This window comes from Oratosquilla oratoria, chromosome 20 (genome assembly GCF_046742065.1).
Source record: "Oratosquilla oratoria isolate Oo_2021 chromosome 20, ASM4674206v1, whole genome shotgun sequence".
Lineage (NCBI taxonomy): Eukaryota > Metazoa > Arthropoda > Malacostraca > Stomatopoda > Squillidae > Oratosquilla > Oratosquilla oratoria.
The window spans coordinates 32751943-32773316 of record NC_134796.1 but is presented as its reverse complement, the minus strand read 5'-3'; the positions used below and the strand labels follow the sequence as shown (position 1 = coordinate 32773316).

The 21374-nt window shown below is 40.5% G+C and overlaps 2 protein-coding genes across 14 annotated transcripts in view; one reads left to right on the top strand and one right to left on the bottom strand.

The window, feature by feature from the left end:
* Positions 1 to 5253, top strand: part of LOC143036447 (uncharacterized) — a 418880-nt gene extending 413627 nt beyond the window's left edge. For 6 of the 11 annotated variants that reach the window (XM_076203810.1, XM_076203808.1, XM_076203813.1 and 3 more), the window contains 2 exons: positions 2562 to 2615; positions 3683 to 5253. In XM_076203810.1, coding sequence (XP_076059925.1) covers positions 2562 to 2615; positions 3683 to 3918 — 290 coding nt within the window. In that variant the 3' untranslated portion in view covers positions 3919 to 5253. The remainder of the gene's footprint in view (positions 1 to 2561; positions 2616 to 3682) is intronic. The other 5 variants (XR_012967357.1, XR_012967356.1, XM_076203816.1 and 2 more) reach the window with 3 other exon arrangements.
* A 464-nt stretch (positions 5254 to 5717) lies between these two features.
* LOC143036448 (cytochrome P450 302a1, mitochondrial-like) overlaps positions 5718 to 21374 on the bottom strand; it is a 115390-nt gene continuing 99733 nt past the window's right edge. Inside the window, exon 11 of one of the 3 annotated variants that reach the window (XM_076203817.1) lies at positions 5718 to 8630. The gene's annotated coding sequence lies outside the window, so the exon portion shown is untranslated. Of the gene's footprint in view, positions 8631 to 12928; positions 18785 to 21374 lie in introns of those variants that run through there. The other 2 variants (XM_076203818.1, XM_076203819.1) reach the window with 2 other exon arrangements.

Genomic DNA, 21374 nt, shown 5'->3' with positions numbered 1-21374 from the left:
GTGTCCTGGTGGACTGGAGGAATGCATGCATCATCCCACTGTACATGGGAAAGGGAGACAAGTACGAATATAGCAGTTTTAGAGGGATCAGTCTTTTAAGTGTGGTGGGTAAGGTGTATGGGGAGGTGTTGACTGAGAGAAGTATGAAAGGAATAGAGGGAGTGATTAAAGAACAATGTGTGTTTAGTAATGGAAGAGGGTGCAAATATTAAGTGTAGGCGAGACAGGTATGTTAAAAGTATGTAGCACTTTCATGGACTTGAAGAAGGCATACAATAAGAAACCGTTTTGTGGAACATGATACAAATATATGGAATACAGGGAAAGGTGTTGAAGATCAGACTATTTTGTTGTTGATAACCAGTACCTCTGTTTTTGAGAACTTTTTCTGAAGATAGTCATAGAGGTAAAGGAGATTTAAGGAGGGTAGAAGAACAGATAGTTGAAGTTATAATTAAGTGATCAGTGTTCTTCTTTGGGTGGAGATTAGAAATAAAGATTGAATAGTTTGAGGTGAATGTGGGGTATCAAGGTTATGTAATGTCACTGGCTGTTGAATGTCTATATGGATGGGTAAGGTAGGTAAATGCAAGAATGATAGGCTAAAGTAGGTAAATGCAAGAGTGATAGGCTAAAGTTTGGCATTGGTGGATACAAATGGATGGGTATACCAAGTGATCCAGTTAGTATTTGTGAACAATACTAATTTTGTGGATGATTTAGGAGAGATGGAAATGGTGATTTAGTTTGGAAGGGTATATAAGAAAGAAAGTTACAAGTGAATATGGGCAAAAGTGGTGAAATGTATGAGGCTGCTGGTTTTACTCAGCTGCCATAGCTCCTCATGTTTCTTCATTTTCTCCCTCTTCATTTTTGCAGTTCCTCATTCCACCAGGCGATTCCTCTCCCCTGTCTAATTCTTCTCATACTGCAAAACTTTAGAGCCACTTCTTCTGTTGTCACTTCTCCCTGCCTCCCTTCACTTTTCCTGTTTCTGTTCCTTTCCATTCATTCCATTTCTCCCCCATCCATCTTTCATATCCTTCACAACCTTGTTTTTCTTTAGATTCTCACCATTTATTGTGTTTTCTTTTCTTCCTGTTCATATTTGAGTGAGTAAACATATAAACACAACAGGGACATAAGAATATTAACGCACTTAATAAACAGGAAACTAAGCAAAGAGTGAAAATGCAAGAGTTGGAAGTGATATAACAAACCTGAAAGAAATCCACAAGAGAATTTGGGAATCTGTTGATGTGACAGTGTAGACCTGTGTAATAGCCAAAATGTATGAAAAAATTGTAAAATATAAATGGATGAATTAGTTGTAGAAAGGAACATTGGTTGGCAATCAATTTGGATTTAGAAAAAGAAAGTTGTATGTGATTCACCTGCTACATTACTATTTGAGAATGGCAGGAAATGGAGGAGTGAGGGTGAAGGTGTATACTGAGAGAAGCAAGTAAATGTCTCTGGGGGGTTGAAAAGCGTCATGAGAAATAGGCATTTGAGAATGGATGCAAAGAGAAGATTATATGAAGGGATGATCATCCCTACTCCACTATAAGGGTGGAGATTTGGAATTTAAGAAAGCAGAAAGGAGAAATCTAAATGTGTTTAAGATAAAGTGTCTGAGAAGTATGATAGGTGTTACAAGGTTGGATAGAGTAAGAAATGAGGTGAGGAAGAAAGCAGGGGTGGAAAAAGCTGGCAGATAGGGCTGATGACTTATTATTGGGTTTCATGAAAAGAATGAGTGAAGAAAGATTAGCAAAAAGAGGTGTGGAAAGCAGGGGTGGATGGAGTGAAGTTGAGATGACAACTGAGGATGAGGTGGATGGATGGGATGAAAGGCACTTTGAGGAAGAAGGGGGATAGGGGTGAGTGGAGGGTTGTTGTGAATGGAGCTTGAAGGGATTTCTTCCCGTCTTCTCTATTTTCTGCATGAGGGGACTGGGAGTGGGAGGTTGCCGCATAAATGAAGTGGCCCTGATGTGGATGTGCTGTATCTTGCTGCATTGCTTCTGATCTGGGCAGGAAACAGGGATGACCCTTCATCCATGAAGAACTAAGATAATGGGGAAAGGGGTGGTGGAGGGGAGTGGAATGGGTGGGAGTGGATGCCTGCCTTTGACTTGGCTACCTCCTTTATAAGGGGGAAGATGCCCTCATTATGTAGTTGGATAGTTGGTGTTGCATGACAGAATGTTGATTGCTTTGTTTCTACCATGATTTGGTAAATGTATGTAAAAAGGCCATGTCATAACATACATCATATGCATACCACATTCCTACAGAATCCATTCATTGCCCTTGTTGATATAATTTGGGATTCTTTTATTACAACTGAATGTGATGATGGCATAAGCCTGAAATTGTGCTACAAGTACTTTTGTTGATAAAAGCTCTAATGTTGGTTAATGCACATCTAATGATTCTGCTTCAACAATCCCATGATACTGTATTGGTATACTGTGTAAACTTTGTTCAGGCTATTATTTTTAGTTATCTTAGTAGACCCTTGATTAAAAGGGTAATAATCAAAACTTCCCCTTCAGGCCAGGATTTGCTTCTCAACCAGGTGGCCATTACCCACAGAGCAAGATGGTTAGGTATGAGAGAGAAATGTCAACTCTTTCACTCCCATCACCCTTGTCCCTCTCATTTCTTCAAGCTTAAAACTTGTGAAAATTGCATCTTGCTTCTTCCCCAGCACTACTCTGTTTATCTCTAGTGCCCCTCCCCCTCTTGTTTGAGGAAAAAGGTTCTTCGTCATAACAGAATACATAAACCTGAAATAGTAATAAGAATTCAATGTGTGTATCTATAACCTGTTATGGCTATGCAGATTTTGGTTTGTTTCTTTAACCAACACTATTGATGTAAGCATCGCACTATAATGTATTTATTAAACAGCTGTGGTGAGGCAGGTGTGTGTGTGCGTGTGGTTAGTTTACAAGATGCATCATTAAAAAATTCTTATCAAGTCCATCTTGTTTGCAATGGTGGATGAAGTCATCTTGGTCCTGGCTAAGGCTTGCATGCCCAAGAATTTGGCCTGCACTTGTACCACTGCCCCCAGTATAGCTTACACATGTTGACTGCAGTGTGGCAGCAAACAAGTTGTGACAACACAGGTTATTTTCTTGTGCCTTGGTACAGCCTCCTGCCTCTTTGGCCTGAGTTCCTTTATAGTTTCTTAGCCAATCTTGTTTATGGAGGCACATCAATCTTATATGCGGAATGGTAGCCTATATTTTTATGTAATTTGTTTATTTTTGTCAACTCGCTGTTCACATTTGTTTCAGTTTAGCATCAAGATTGGCTGTTTCTTTATGGTTTTATTGCAAATCTTTAAACTTCTTTGCACATTTAATACAAGAAGTGAGGATATATCCAGATTCTTGTTGGTTACAAGTGAAATTTGTTGGTGATTTGTTGCTTATTTTTTCATTCCATGAGTAAATTGAATGAAAAAATAAACACTTAAGAAATTGATGGATGGAATGATTGATTTATTTCATGAAATAAACCAATTAGCATATATTATGATATAATTAGTAAGATCAGCAGTGAGTACTTTTTCATATTTCACATAATTTCTGTTGTTTTTCCAAACCTAGACATCTCCAATATTTCCCATTAAACATGTATCATATTAACATTTTTTCTAATCCAGCCCACAGCGCCTTGGATGCGGAGAACCGTCGTTTACGAGTGGAGAGGAATGACCTTACAAGGAAACTACAGAGCACTAAAGACACTCTTCAGGATGCTCTGAGCCAGTTGTCAAAAGCCAATCAACGCAAGGAGAAGATGGAGAAGGCTATCTGTAAAGAACTTACCAAGACCCACCATGTCCTCAAAAAGACCAACAAAGGCAACTTGAAGGCAGCATCAAGAATGTCCAACTAACAAATCTCCATAAATTTGTCTTGTTCAGAAGATATTTGGAGTTAGTGCCACGAGGCAGAATATTGCATTGTTTTTAAAATAAAGAACTGTTAAGCTGTAATACAGTTTGTGTCACTATGAAGTACACAAGAACAAGACTGAAAAATAAAAAGTTTCATACTATTAATGCTGTCTATGATATTGCACAGGATTATTTTGTGAAGCCATTTTTTTCTTAAGACATGGAACAGTGACTGTGCCATTTTAGTGTCAGCCAAGATGTGTCCACTCACAAACTTTTTGGCTGTGTTGGTGCTATGAGCAGCCACAACTCCAGAGAGAGGCAATTCTTTCCTCTACGTGTCTATGAATTCATAGGCCACAATAAAATTTATTTGGCCAGAAGTTTTTTGGCCCTCTTATGTCATTAGGATGATACTCTGTAGGCAGCTCAGTATACTGATTCAGGTGTTGTTCAACACCAAGAATCCCCTATGCTGTCACTAGTCTTTCACAGCCTCCATCCAGCCTCAATCCAAAATGTCCTTTATGTCTTAGTTTCTTCCATGTAAGAAATTGGTGTTTAAGGCTTCTCTTCCAACTGTGTATTTGTTCAAAGCACCCATGTGGTTATTAATGATATCATTGGTATATCTTACAATTGGCATCAGCAAAGTGTTCATTATTACAACAATAACCCATTTCATTATTATGTAATGTGCTTGTACTATCCTGGATATTGTCAGTATCATGTTCCTTGGTATTCTGTCACTGTTATAGTTCTTGTTTTCTTTATTTCAATGACAGCAGTCTAGTCTATTTCCTGGACGGCTTATTTATTTTCCACGGAACTACCCATTATACAATGGTACTACCTTTATATTTCCTCTCCATTTTTAATTTTCATCCTTTTCTTCTATGTTGTCAAAATTGGTAAGAACCATTTATTGTCTTTATCTAAACATTTATTTGTTTCTCAACTGTGGTGAACTCTCATTTCATTTACATAATGACTTCTTCCTCCTCACCACTCCTGAGAGCACAGTGCTGTCGCTGGGGATTCAACCCTGCATCTTCAATGTTCCTTAAGGATCTCTTGCCAGGCAGCAGAGATCAGGATGGAAGGATAGCAGGCAGGACATCTCAGCTATGTTCCCTCCCAAGTGTACAAAAGCAGGGGCCATGGGACTGTGGGGGTCTAACTTGAATTATGTTGTCAGTGTGACATGCTGGCAAGATACTTTTATTGTCTCTTTCCTGTCAACTCTCTAGTCTGCCATGATGTTAGCACTGTCAAATGTACTGATATTTCTTCTCCCCACTTTCCCAAATATATACTGCATCTGTAACAGCAAATTTATTAGCCTTCCTTCTTGGCTTGAAACGTGTTTATACTCAATCCTGTACTTAATTTACTTTCCTTTATATTGTCAACAAGAAAATGCAATATAATTTACATACATATACCAAAAGCTTTTTCCCCACTTACAAGGGAAGTAGCCAAAGTCAAAGGCATGAATCTGCTCCCACCCATTTTATCCCCCACACACTCCACTCCCATTCACCACCCCTCCCTCCCTTTTTTCTTGGCTCCTCCTGGATGACAAGTCATCCCTGCATCTTTCCCACTACCCTGGGTCAGAAACAATGTTGCAAGACACAGGACATCTACAGCAAGGCTGCTACATTTAACTGGTGACACCCCCCCCCCCCTTCCTCAACAGACATTCCCTTTTCCCAATGTCCCTTATACCCCATCCATCCATCTCATCCATGGTTGACCCCTCATGTTCACTCCCTCCACCTCTGCCTTCCAAACCTCTTTTAATAATCTTTCTCCACTCATTCTTTCCATGTGTCCAAACCATCCCAATACTCTTTCATCAACCCTATCTCCCAACTTCCTTTCCACCATGGCTCTCCTCCTTGTTTCTCGCTCTGTCCATCCTAGTAACCCCAACCATACTTCTAAGGCATTTCATCTCAAACACAAACTCTCTTATATTCCATGTTTCTGCCCCAAACAGTGCTGTCGGCACAATCACTCCTTCATATAATCTCCTCTTAGCATCCACTCCCAAATATCTATTTCTCATTACACTTTTTAGTCCCCCAAGGCATTTTCTTGTTTCTCTCAATATACATTCTACCTCCATTCCTCCCTTTCCTGTCACATCTGCACCCAAGTATCTAAAGCTATCCACTTCTTCCAGTGTCTCTCCCTTAATAATCACTTCCAGTTTGCTGCTGTCCTCTCCCCTTGTACATCTCATCAACTTATTTTTACCCACATTTATCTTCAACTTCCTTCTTTCGAACACCTTCCCAAACTCAATCACTAAATTCCTTAATTCCTCCTTTGATCCTGCTACAAGCGTAGTGTCATCAGCAAACAACAACTGGTTTATCTCCCATTTTTCTCCATTTTCTTTAACCATCTCCAATCCCCAGCCTCCCTTGCATTTACCTCACACCACCCCATCCATGTAAAAATTGAACAGCCAAGGCTACATAACATCCCTGGTGAAGTCTCACTTTTATCTCAAAACACTCGCTCTTTCCATTTCTAATTCTAACACAGGCTCTACTACACTATAATTTAACCCATCAATAATGGAGAACATAAATTCATGTTCTGGTTAGAAACCCCAGGAAATGTATATTTCATAGACTTTACTAGTGCTTACCAACTGACTTTTTCTTGCTGTATTTGCTTTCATCTAACAATGAAAAACAAATCAAGTACTGAATAGTAATTTTTGTCATCTATGGTCTTATCCATTTGATGCATATATCATTGCAATTAGAATGTATTTCTAATTTCCAAATATGCTCATCTGTGGGAGATGCTGAGCTGACCTTTAGTCCATTGTTTAATGGATAAATGCTTTTCCTTGCAACTTATAACCAATTATCATCAAGCGACATATCTGTCTCTGATCTATATATACTTGTTATTCATATGTTTATACAATGAAATATTTGTATATATGTTACATGTGATATTGTGATAATGGTATCATTTGGTTTACATAATCATCTTTGGCTGTGCTGATGCCACAGTATTGTTACATAATTAGGTTTGACACTCCTGCCATCTTACAAACCTACAATAAGACAAAACTATGTTCTGGTCTGCTCAGCATTGAACAATATATTTAGTAGTATGTAAGTCGTTACAAACAAGTATTCCAACATTTCTCTAAAACCTGAATTAGTCAGGAGTGGTAACATGATCACACATTTCACAGTGATCCTGAGATTTCATAACATATCAAATAAAAAAGCAGGACATAGTTGTGTCTTTCGCTGTACACAATCAACTAGGAGCTGTATTAAATGCTTCTGTCCACCCATAAATGCTTCACATCATGTCATGTTCACCTGTACAGAAATATCTCTCATGATCAATTTTCTTTGATCACGGAATGGAAAATAATGATCACTTTGCTGAATACCTGATGCTAAATTTGTATGGTTCCCAATAACAATATGTGATGTCACTTGAAAGATTTTACTAAAGCAACATAACTTTATGGTTGCACATCATAAAAATAAGGTTGCAAGATGATATCTGAAAATGGATAAATTTTCATTGATAGAAAATGGGATGCCTATCAAAAAATGGTTGTGCAGCCCACAACTGCAGCCAAAGCTTGGCTTGTGGTCAAAAGGTGATATGTAAACTTAGAGTTCAGCATTCTTGTCTATTTAGGTTTAAGATTCTACACAGGAGGGATGCAACTGTATCATTGTTATGTTCTGTAAATATACATTTTGTGCATCTAGCAAGTCTAGATAGGCCATGTACGGGTTACTTTTGTTTAGAGGGCCGGATAAGGATGTATATGATGTTGGTTTGAATGTATTGCTCCCTTATTGTGTATATAGGAACTGGTTCTGTCTTCCAGAGGTGAGATTGTGTACAAATCTAGGCTACTGTCTTGTGTATTGGGTACCAAGTACACCAAATAACTAAAACAGAAATCAAATCTCTGGTTTTTCTTTTATCCATATTGTCCCTATGATGACAAAGAGCCATCATTGTTTCACCACCCTATGACAGCAACTATTCAAAAGTTAACAGTGAAGGACAAAATTATCTTATGTTTGTCGGAAGTTAGATTACACATGGTGAAACATTGAGAAATGACAAGAGATGGCTAACCAAGTCTTGTAATGTTTGCTGTGTTTAATCTAGTTTCGAACAAACCTGGGAGGACAATACTGTCTTTCACTGTACAAAGGTCACACAGCCCCTTACAAGGGAGTACCTAAGTCAAAGTAAACATACATACATATAAAGGACCTTTTGTTATATGTATACAACCTGCATAAGTGCTTTTGTGTTATATTCTGAATCTGGTCATCACACAACCTGCCAGACCTTACAGACCTTGCTACAATACAAAGGTGAACTTACAATACAACATATACACAAAAGCATTCCATTCTCCAAAATAACAGAATTAAACAATCACTCAGACACTACAGGAGAAATAATCACCATAAAAAGAGAAACAAAACAACATGCAACATCACATACTTCTATGTACCACCAACCATATCACTCAAGGAGCAATCAATCAGCTGTAGCCTTGTTTCACTAAGTGGTAATCCTGTAGCCTCACAGTGGCTGGCAACAATCCTTGGAACCTCCCACAGATCTCTGAGAAGAGACTTTGGACTGCTGTCTGTGCTGTATCAGTGTGGGACTATTTTTATGTCACTGGCTGAAAGTGGTACAAAGAGGTGAGCAGTTGCTGGTTGTTAGTTCCCCATGTGTGAAAAAGTAAGAAGTACAATTTAAGCTGATAAAGATCATGGGCCAAATCTAGAGACCAAGTGTAGGCCCCTCACCTCCTGATGGAAGCGAGGGGGTTGACAGATTTTGAAAATGGGCAGCTTTGCTGTACATCTTTCAGTACCACATGTAGGTATCATTGATCCCTCGTATAAGGAGGGAACAATTCCCTAGCCCTAACGCAATCACTTCAACATCAAAATTATTTACATATCTAGTTTCATGGATTCTTTCTGCTCAAGCAAGTTCAATTTTTTTTTTTCTTAAATTATTTAATTCATTTTCTTTCTTTTTTAGGAATGTCCCCTTTTGGGGCTACAGGTAGTAGGACTCCTAATCCCATCCCCCGTCCCTTTTTTGTCGCCTATTATGACTCAAGTGGAAATACTTGATGGCGGTATTCTTTTGCCCCCACCACAGGGTAGGTAGGCAGGGTTGCCAGGTTTTCTACTAGGAAAAATGCCAACTTCTGACAAAATGCTGCCAAAAACTGCCAAATTGTTTTTAAAATATGCCAAAAAAAAAAATGCCATTACATTTTCTAAGATTTTTTTCGCATTTTGGTTATGTGTATCTAAAAATAATGTGTATAACTACAATTACAATATGAAATATATTCTTTACTGTTGACTAGCCAATATAAAACAATACCACATGATATAACCAAGATCAATTTATATCATACATGTACATCATCATTTAATTCTAGCGGTACTGTAATGAACCACCATCCTCTGAAATAAATCTACTTACAAGACTGTGTGTGAAAAGGAAAGAAAGATATGAACTTCCAAAATAAAATATATTATACTCCATATTATGTGAGAAAGAAAAAATATTAACAACTAAAATAAAATACATAACATTTAAGTTACTAGGGAAAATTTTTTGGTATCCTCTACAATAAATTAAACCAGTTTATAAAACAGCCTCCTAGAGACTGACATACATAAATAAAAAATACATTTGTGACATTTTTATTGAGTCTAAATATAATCAAAAGCATCATCAGATTCAGAAATGTTTGATGAACCACTCCGTTCATATATATTTTCACTGGAGAAGAGCTGAAACATCCTTTGGCTAGGCACAAAATCTTTGCAACATTTCCCTCTGAAACGTAGATGAGTGCGGATGCGGATAACTGCATCTAACATTTTCACTCCCATCCTGTTTCTTAACTTGTTCTTGACATAAGTCACATGTGAGAACACCCTTTGAACCACAGCATTACTGACAGGGGCACTAGGCATGAAAGTACATATTCGGAGATTTCTATTAAAGGGTGGGAGCCTATTACCTTTTTGGAACCTACACCAACCCAAAAAGCTTTACTGTCTTCTGGTATTTTGCCATTGAACACAGGTTCCTCACCCCAGTTTACATACAAAAATTTCCTGTACTGATCTTCAATTTTACCAAAGTTACTTTCAATGAAATGTGGGAAGGGGAGATCTTGAAACTTTGCCCTCTCTAACTGATTAAGAATCTTTACTGGGCTCAATGCTGACAACTTCTTGAATGAATTTGAGTGGGAGGAAGGCGCCTTTCTAACTGCAGTATGGTTTCATTGATGAAAGAAATACACTTGCAACTTGATGCAAGTAAAAGAATGATCTCTTATCATGACCGGGTATTTAAAAATGCCAAATTCCAAAAAATGCCAACCAACAAATTTTCCTGCCACAGTAAAAAAAAAAAGGCCAAAAATGCAAAATTTGGCATTAAAAATGCCAATCTGGCAACCCTGTAGGTAGGCGAAAAAAGGAAATGAATATTCAGAGAAATGGTTGTAGTTGGGAAGGTCTTGATTGAGAGGATTAGGAGAGGAACAGAGGGAGTAATTGGTGAGGAACAGTGTGGTTTTAGGACAGGTAGGGGATGTGTAGATCAGATTTTTGTGGTAAGACATATGTGAGAAAGCTATAGGAAAAGATAAGGATGTTTTTTTGGCTTTTATGGATCTGGAAAAGGCTTACGACAGGGTAGACAGGAAGGCATTGTGGGAGGTACTGCAGATATATGGGATAGGAGGAAAGCTGTTAAGAGCAGTCAAGAGTTTTCATGAGAGTAGTAGAGCTTGCGTTAGGATTAGAAATGGAGAGAGTGAATGGTTTGAGGTAAAGGTGGGACTTTGTCAGGGATGTGTTATGTCGCCCTGGCTGTTCAATCTCTACATGGATGGGGTGGTGCGAGAGGTGAATGCAAGGGTAGTGGGTCAGGGGTTGGAGATTAAAGAAAATGGAGAAATGTGGGAGGTGAGCCAGCTGTTGTTTGCTGACGACACTGTGCTTGTAGCAGGATAAGAGGAGGGATTGAGGAAGTTAGTGACAGAGTTTGAGAAGGTGTGTGAAAGAAGGAAGCTGAAGATAAATGTGGGCAAAAGTAAGGTGATGAGATGTACAAGGGGAGAGAGTGACAGTAGGCTGGAAGTGAGCATTAAGGGTGAGAAACTGGAGGAAATGGATAGTTTCAGATACTTGGGTGCGAATGTGACAGGAAAGGGAGGAGTGGGGGTGGAGGTAGAATGTAGATTGAGAGAAGCAAGTAAATGCCTTGGTGGATTAAAAAGTGTAATGAGAAATAGACATCTGGAAATGGATGCTAAGAGGAGGTTATATGAAGGAGTGATTGTGCCAACAGCAATGTATGGGGCAGAAACATGGAACATGAGAGAGGAAGAGAGAAGGAGTTTGAATGTGTTTGAGATGAAATGTCTGAGAAGTATGATAGGGGTTACTAGGCTAGATAGAGTGAGAAATGAGGAGGCGAGGAGGAGAACTGGGGGTGGAAAGGGAGCTGGGAGATAGGGTTGATGAAAGAGTATTAGGATGGTTTGGACACATGGAAAGAATGAGTGAAGAAAGATTAGTAAAAGAAATGTGGAAGGTGGAGGTGGAAGAGTGAATATGAGGGGATGTTCTAGGATGAGATGGATGGATGGATGGGGTGAAAGGGGCTTTACAAAAGAGAGGAATGTCTGTAGAGGAAGGATGGGAGAGGACAGAAGATAGGGGTGAATGGAGGAGGGTTGTGTATAGATGAGGCTGTGATGCATGAGGGGGAATGGGTGAGGGATGGGGGGTGAGGAAGTATGTATGAGAAAAAATTTGATGCAGCCCGAAGGGATTTCTCCCTGTCTTCTCCTTTTCTGCATGAAGGGATGGAGAGGGGGATCGCCGAATTTATGAAGCGGCCTTGCAGTGGATGCGCTGTGTCTTGCGACACTGCTTCTGACCTAGGGCAGTGGACAGGATGCAGGGATGACCCATCATCCAGGAGGTGCCAAGATTGAAGGGAGTGAGGAGGGTGGAGGGGAGTGGAATATATGGGAAATGAAATGAGTGGGAGTGATTTCTATGCCTTTTTCTTTTTGGCTACCCCCCGTGTAAGGGGGAAAAAACCTTTGGTATATGTATGTATTTAATTCATGTAGGGATGACCCATCATCCAGGAAGAGCCAAGATAAGAGAGGAGGAGGGGGTGGATGGGACTGGAGTATGTGGGGATGGAATGGGTGGGAGTGTATTTTATGACTGTTTTTCGACTACCTCCCTTGTAAGGGGGAAAAAGCCTTTGGCATATCTATTCAATTAATTATTACCCATCTGGGGTATTGGTTGCATGTTACTGTGAGGTTAAAATCTGCTTAGTAGCATGTAGCTGTATGGGGTGCCCCTATGGATCAGAGCCACACATCATCTTGTCTGTGATAGAGGAAATCTCTAGAGAAATTATGCTACTTTATTATACTGTATGAAGGAGTGATTGTGCCAACAGCACTGTATGGGGCAGAAACATGGAACATAAGAGAAGAAGAGAGAAGGAGTTTGAATGTGTTTGAGATGAGGTGTCTAAGAAGTATGATGGGGGTTACTAGGCTAGATAGTGTGAGAAATGAGGAGGTGAGGAGGAGAACAGGAGTGGAAAAGGAGCTGGGAGATAGGGTTGATGAAAGAATATTAGGATGGTTTGGACACATGGAAAGAATGAGTGAAGAAAGACTAGTAAAAGAGGTGTGGAAGGCAGATGTGGAGGGAGTGAACATGAGGAGACATCCTAGGATGAGATGAATGGATGGGGTGAAGGGGGAATGTCTGTTGAGGAAGGACGGGAGAGGACAGAAGACAGGGGTGAATGGAGAATGGTGTATGGATGATGTGATTGCATGAGGTGGAATGGGCGGGGTAGTATGTGTGAGTAAAATTTGATGCAGCCCGAAGGGATTTCTCCCCGTCCTCTCATTTTATGCAATGGGGGGACGGAGAGGGAGGGGTCGCCGATTTAATGAAGCGGCCTTGCTGTGGATGTGCTGTGTCTTGCGACACTGCTTCTGACCCAGGGCAGTGGACAAGGTGCAGGGATGACCCGTCATTCAGGAGGAGCTAAGATGGGAGGGAGGGTGGAGGGGTGTGGAGTGTATTCAGGGATGGAATGGGTGGGAATGATTTTATGCCTTTTTCTTTTTGGCTACCCCCCTTGTAAGGGGGAAAAAGCCTTGGTATATGTATGTATGTATTATACTGCAACTGTCCCTCTGTTATACTGTCCCCTCAACTCTTAATACTGTCCTTTACCACTTCTCTGAATATACATTTCCTTTTTTGCCAAATCCTGTGGTAGGGGGGAGAAACAATACTGCCACTGAGGATTCTCACTTGAGTTGTAAAAGGCAACAAAAATGGGACAGGGATAGGACTAGGCACTACTCTCTGTAGCCCCAAAGGGAATATTCCTAAAAAAAAAAAGCAGTCGTAAGAGGGTCTGGGAGGAGTTTTCCAACCAGAACCCTAAGGTTTGAGTCTTTTAATGTGCATGGATGTGGTACAGATGAGAGTAAAAAGGAAGAGATAGGCAGTATGTTTGTGAGAAAAAAGATATGTGTTGGCATTGAAATTGAAAGTGAGGGGTGAGTTTGAGTTTGAGAGGGTGTCAGGAGTGAAGAAAGGACGGAGGAGAGAAGGGGTGGCTATACTAGTAAGAGAGGAGATAGGTAAGCATGTGGATTGGAAGGTTTCTTAAAAGTTAACCTCTTCAATACGAGTCGAATTCTTGTGAACAGCATCAGCTGCCTGATGTATGATGTTACAGCTGTATTACCCTTTCAATCTGAATATTAATAACCACATCTGATCCAGCCAGTTTTACAGAATAAATCTGATCCACCCAGGTACAACTACAAAATAGATATGATAAAGACACCAATCCCAGCAACCACTCGCACCTCATGACGCCTTTGTAGCTGTCATCACATAGAAAGGGTTAATGTAGATGAGGATGAGACTGGGAAGGGAGATGTGGGTTTTTGTAAGAGCATATAGGCCTGGTAGTGAAAAGAATGTAGAGGAAAGAGGCTTTTTGGATAGATTTAAATGAGCACATAAAGGGTTTAGGAAAAAATGTCAATGTAGTGGTATTGGGAGATCTCAGTGCTAGGGTAGAAGATGATGGAGTGGTTGGGAAGTGGTGAAGTGGCAGGGAAAAATTGTAGTGGAGAGTTGATGGTAGAGATGTGTCTAGAGAGTTGATGATAGCGAACACAGTGTTTAGGAAGAAAGTCAAGCATACATATATATGGGAGAGGGTGGTAGATAGGGCTTTAATGGTAACAGTGATAATTAATCAGGAGAAGAGTAGGAGGAGTTTTCGATGTATATATTCTAAGGAGAGAATATCAGGTCATTTTTTGGTGGGAGGTAAGTTGAGAGTAGAGGACAAATGGAGAAATAGGAAATGGACTGAAGGTGGAAGTGCTTCGAGTAAACTGCTTAAATGAGAAAGAAAAAGGAGAAGGAGTACAAGAAGAAGCTGAGAGAAGAGTGGGAGGGAGGGATAGAGTAGAACTAGGAGTGGAGGAGGAATTGGGATGTTTCAAAGAGGGAGTCACAAGGTGTGCAACGATGGTGTGTGGAACAAAGAAGACAGGAAGAAATAGAAGGAAGGATAGTGAGTGGTGGGATGATGAAGCAAAGAAGGTTGTAGAAGTGAAGAAACAAGCATTCACAGACTGGTTGCAAAATACAAGAGAATCATATGAGAGGTACAAAGAAAAGAGAAGTAAAACATAAAAGAGGAGAGCAGATGTGAAATGGGGTAAGAGTATGACAAAATTTTGAAAGTAATAAAAAGATGTTTTGGAATTAAATTAAGAGAGGATGAGGAGGTGAATCAAGTAGAGGAGAAAAGGTAAAAGATGCAGATGGAGAGATGTTAATGGATGAGACAGCAGTAAAAGGAAGATAGACAGTATTTTAGGGAGTTACTAAATGTGCCCCGTACATTGCTGTTGGCACAATCACTCCTTCATATAACCTCCTCTTAGCATCCATTCCCAGATGTCTATTTCTCATTACACTTCTTAATCCACCAAGGCATTTACTCGCTTCTCTCAATTTACATTCTACCTCCACCCCCACTCCTCCCTTTCCTGTCACATTTGCACCCAAGTATCTGAAACTATCCACTTCCTCCAGTTTCTCACCCTTAATGCTCACTTCCAGCCTACTGTCACTCTCTCCCCTTGTACATCTCATCACCTTACTTTTGCCCACATTTATCTTCAGCTTCCTTCTTTCACACACCTTCTCAAACTCTGTCACTAACTTCCTCAATCCCTCCTCTGATGTGTTTGAGATGAAATGTCTGAGAAGTATGATAGGGGTTACTAGGCTAGATAGAGTGAGAAATGAGGAGGTGAGGAGGAGAACAGGGGTGGAAAAGGAGCTGGGAGATAGGGTTGATGAAAGAGTATTAGGATGGTTTGGACACATGGAAAGAATGAGTGAAGAAAGATTAGTAAAAGAAGTGTGGAAGGTGGAGGTGGAAGGAGTGAATATGAGGGGGCATCCTAGGATGAGATGGATGGATGGGGTGAAAGGGGCTTTACAAAAGAGAGGAAGGACGGGAGAGGACAGAAGATAGGGGTGAATGGAGGAGGGTTGTGTATAGATGAGGCTGTGATGCATGAGGGGGAGTGGATGGGGGATGGGGGTGAGGATGTATGAGAAAAAATTTGACGTAGCCCGAAGGGATTTCTCCCTGTCTTCTCCTTTCCTACATGAGGGAGCGGAGAGGGGGGTTGCTGAATTTATGAAGCGGCCTTGCTGTGGATGTGCTTTGTCTTGCGACACTGCTTCTGACCTAGGGCAGTGGACAGGATGCAGGGATGACCCGTCATCCATGAGGTGCCAAGATAGGAGGGAGGGAGGAGGGTGGAGGGGAGTGGAATATATGGGAAATAAAATGGGTGGGAGTGATTTCTATGCCTTTTTCTTTTTGGCTAGCCCCCTGTGTAAGGGGAAAAAAGCCTTTGGTATATGTATGTATGCTAAATGTGAAGGAGGATAAGGAGACAAAGGTAGTTGCAGTGGGAAGTCCTAAGAAAATGACATTGATGGATGAAGAAAATGGAGGAGAAATAAGAAAAGATGAGGTGAAAGCAGTTATTAAAATGAGAGCAGGTAAGGTACCTGGGTTAGATGGGTGTCATGCAGAGTGTCTAAAAAAGTGAGGTACAGTGATGGTAGACTGGCTGGTGAGGTTGTTTATTGTTTGTCTGAAAGAGGGTAGAGTGCCAGAGAACTGGAGGAGTTCCTGTATAGTTTCGATTTACAAGGTAAAGGGGGACAAGAGTGAGTTTGAGTTTCAGAGGGATCAGTTTGTTGAGTGTAGTTGGGAAGGCTTATGGGAGGGTTTTGATTGAGAGGATTAGGAGAGGAACAGTGTGGGTTTAGGACAGGTAGGGGTTGTGTGGATCAGATTTTTGTGGTAAGACAAATATGTGAGAAAGCTTTAGGAAAACATGAGGATGTTTTTTGGGCCTTTATGGATTTGGAAAAGGCTTATGACAGGGTAGGTAGGAAGGCACTGTGTATTGCAGATATATGAGATAGCAGGAAAGCTGTTAAGAGCAGTCAAGAATTTTTACGAGAGTGTGACATTAAACCATATCATCATCATCAGTAGAGCCTGTGTTAGAATTAGAAATGGAGAGAGTAAGTGTTTTGAGGTAAAGACGGGACTTTGCCAGGCATGTGTCATATCATTATGGCTGTTCAAATTATACATGGACGGTGTGGTGTGAGGTATGCAGGGGTAATGGGCTGGTTAAGGAAAATGGTTAAGGAAAATGGAAAAAAATGGGAGAGAAGCCAGTTATTGTTTGCTGATGACACTGCTTGTAGCAGGATTACAGGAGGGATTGAAGAAGTTAGTCACAGAGTTTGGGAAGGTGTGTAAAAGAAGGAAGTTGAAGATAAATGTGGTGATGAGATGTACATGAGGAGAGGATGGCAGCAAATTGGAAGAGTATTAATTACTATGATGCCTATGTAGGCATCATGAGGTGTGAGTGGGTACACAAGGATGCTGGCATCAGAGTCTTGATTATATATGTCTATTTTTTTGTAGTTGTACATAAGTTACCTGGATTCTGTGAACTGGTTTGATCATGTTTTCTGTGTTTACTATTACTCTGAGTAAAAGAGAATGAGTAATACAGCAGTGAATTTATATTCTATAATGCAAGTAGTGTAAGGCCAGGAATAATAAAGGAATATTATTTTCGTAATTGCATTTTATTTTGAGAGTGTTGACATGAGAGACTAAGTGCATAGATATTGTGATGGTTTTATTCAGCCAAGAAGTAGACAAAGGAGAAAATAAGGCCTTAATAGATCAAGAATTTATTATATTTATTTTGTCCTGCATCTACCCATCAAGATGTGTTGCCAAAGGGCCTTACTATAACCAATGTGAAGAAAAACATACAATAGGAGGAGGTAGCTACGAATCTTTCAACTGATCCTAGAGACGACACATAGGTGATATGGATTGTTCCAGAACAATAGCTCACTAGTGTACTGTAAGTGAGTGTACTAGCTCTGCCCCCCGTGATGTCACTAAGACACGTTCGGATGGAGGCATAAACTAGGGCCATTAGTTTTAAGAGAATGAGGAAAAATTCCCAACTTCCAGTTCAGGACTCCACTAGAGGAATACTTTAGGGAGAGAAGCGTAACAAAGTTTTATGAAATAGTACAAGAGGGGAGGTTGGTGGATTTATGCATGGATGCGAACACATACACCCGTCTCTCTGTCTTTTGTGCATAGCTAAGATTAGTCTGACGCCCCAATTACCCCCATTAACAGGTATGTCAGTGCACTCTGTAAGATAAATGAAATTAAGTGACGATATGTGAAAATTATATGATACACATTAAAGATATAGTAGATAGATGCTGGTATTAAGTTTTTGGAGGAATCTGACACTCCAATTACCCCCATTAACCACTTCACTCCGGGCCAAAATCTCGCGGGCAGCATTAGCTGCCAGACGTATGATGTTGCGTCATAATACTCGCATCATAAAAAATAGTCACCGCTTATATTGATCGTTCTTTCACCCGTGAATTTTGATAACCATAGAAAATGTGATGAAGCCAGTTTAGGGAGTATGTCAGTTACGCAAGGACAACTACAATAAATATAATCAAGACGCCGATATGGCAGCCTCGCATATCCACTTGCTCCCCTTTCTGCCTACGTAGGTGGCACTGTATGGAAGGGGTTAACAGGTATGGTGAAAAGGGGTTAGAGGAGTGTATACTAGGGTGCAATCCTTAAGTACAATTCTGTTTGAGATCGTTCTCTTTTAAGGATACAGTGTATTTTAGTACAATATTGGAAGTAGACACTTATATGGTGGCCAGAAGGTTGGAGCGTAAGAACCACGCCTACCCAGGCGCCCGTGACTTACTTATGGTACCCATACGCATCGACCCATAGTCTCCATAACTGCGTCATTAACTACCTCATATGATCAGGTTATTAAGCCTAAGTTATTATAGCTGTTGGACAGGACCAATATATACATATATTTTTCATACTGTATGGACCCCAATTTATTGTCTAGTGGAGAAAACCACAATATACTCTTTTAATTTTTTTTTTTTTATATTTTTCTACAGTTTAATAATTAATGCATAGAAAACCTACACTTCTATTCTTTCATTACCCAACTTGGACATCACTATTGTAGTGTCACGGAAGGCCTTTCGCTACCCAGAACCAACCCCGAACGACCTGAGGAAAGGGGACAGAATTAGATGTGATTAATGAGGAGCAGTTTCCATCTTGGATCATATATATCCATATAGGCAATTGGGTGGTGGCAGCGTATACCTTTAAGTCATCAGGCTTAATTTCATAATTCCCAAATCGTCCCTATACGGGTATCTTTGATCATTCCTATTGGAGGTGCTTTTGGTTATACACTAGTCTGTGGAGGCACCACAAACACCTTGTCCTTCCACCCCTCAGTTGTAAGACCTTAATAAATATCATTCGAGATGCTGCATTCCACGCCAGCACCACATTTTTGGCGGCAGCGGTGGGATTTATGCTATTAACCAACCTGAAGCCCACTTATCTGTATGTCGACTCAGACAAAGCTTGTGTATCCTGTGGATTGGCAGTAGTGCCATCAGAGACAGAATAGATCCTAGGCAGTCACTAAGTAAGAGTATAGAAATAGCGGATGAGATTGTGTGGGGAAGTGACATGTTAAGGTGTATAGCTTTGATGGAACTACACATAATTAAAGGCAATCAGGTAAAAATGGAAAATAAAATAGAATGGGAATCTAATTAGGGAGAGGAAGAAGAGACGAGAGCAAGGATGGAAGATAGACCTGAATGGGAATCTAACCCAGGAGGAGAAGGAGCAAGAGCAAGGATAGAAAACAGACTGAGTGGGAATTCCACCCAGGGGGAGGCGAAGGAACAGGTGCTACAAATGAACAAAGGGTCCGTGGAGAACTATTAGAGATAATAGGTACGTTGAGGAATGTGACAGACATACAGGCACAAAATGCCCAATGCACACCCAAAACCCCAATAAAGGAGGAAAAACCATGGATACTTGCAGACCCAAATGGCATTCCCATACTAAGGTTGGAAGAGTTACGGGGACTTGATGCCATAGCCAAGTTCCAATTATTCATTGAGTTGGTGGAGTGATGTAGCGACAATGACCAGGAAAGAGTCCTGATTGCAAAGAGTAGGGCCCGCCCGGAATTAGCCGTCGTCATTGTCATGTTCACACCGTGATCATGATGAAATTGTGCTACGCATCTCTTTCACTGTGACCTACATAGACGTGGGCCAAAGCATAAAGCGATGTAGGGCTAGCATCAGAGGAACAACGAACTCTTTATTCACCATGACCCTATGGGTGTGAGTACTACGCACGAAGGTACTTGTGGGTCGACAATGGAAGAGTACGAAATCAGGGCCCTTGGTCAGCAGAGGTCAAAAGGCATGTAAATCAAACCAAGCAAGGAAGTAGAAACCCCCCTTTTCCTTGCCATACTAACTTTAGGATAAGATAAAATAGTGACTATATTGTAAGCCCTCTTCACACAAGAATAAAGATGCTAGTGAAATGTGTGGAATTGGGTAAATATAAATAGGACAATTTAATTAGATGTATATTGGCACCTGTGTCATGGCACTGGTGTTGTACGGTTGTAGTACAAAAAAGGAGGGCGAGCACTTTTTGCAAGATTACCATGCCCGCACTCTGTTCTCACCGATTGATTAGTAAGTAAGATTAACTCGTATAATTATAGACACTAAATTTTAGTGATTGCACTCCACCTTCTTTCTTTATCCCAGTGAAGTTAATTTATTCATGCAAGGCTAATTGTCGACCCAGAAATCTGGATTGCAGGAACTACTCGAATCCTGGGTTATGATTCGATGCATCAACATGACATAAATGGGGGCCTCCTGTCCGGGATATTTTTTCTTCACTGGATAGAAAGATTGGTGTGTGCAAAGCACTTGGTAGGAAATTTGAAGATAAAGCAGAAACGTAGGCCGCCGAGCGACTAAAACTCGTGATCGATTGTAGGAACGCAGATAGTCTGGCTTCATTGTTTACATACCAGTGCCGCGATATTTGTTGTGTCTTATGCGTCGCATAGCCAAGATGTCACGTCCAAATTCTCCAAGCAGCTCAATAAGTAGCTATAGCTTTGAGGGATTCTCACAGGTAAGATAGAGAGATTATAATAGGGAAGATAGGAGAGAAAGATTTTATGCCTACAACGCGGAATTTGGACGAAATAGGAATGACAGATATTATGATTCGGGGTAGGATGAAAGTGCCAGCGTCAGGTATTATAACGCGAGAAGTAGTATCAGTGAAGGCAAAATAGATGAAATACATAGAAGACAGGAAACAGAAGTTCACAATTTTGGGGAAGTCCTACAATTCAGGAGCTATGACATGGAAGATAACAAGAGTGAAGTTGGGTTAGGTAATAGGCCACATTGCATGAAAAACAAATTTGGAAGCAGGATGAGACTCGATGAAATTACCCACAGACAGGGGTCAGAATTGCGTTACCTTGAGGAATCTCCACAAATAAGAGGCAGATATTACTATAGGGAAGAAGATAGAGAAACTGGATAAGTAGAGAGTGCCAAGGATAGGAAGAAGATATGCCATGGAACAAAGTAAAATTGAAGATGAAAGACTCCCGCAGGAAAGGGGTAGATATTATGATATAGTAGACGATGTGAGCAGAGTTAGAATAAGTAGGGACCCTAGAGCTGAGTTAAGCAGTGAGCGTTACCCTAGAAAGGGGATAGAAACTAAAAGGGAAACA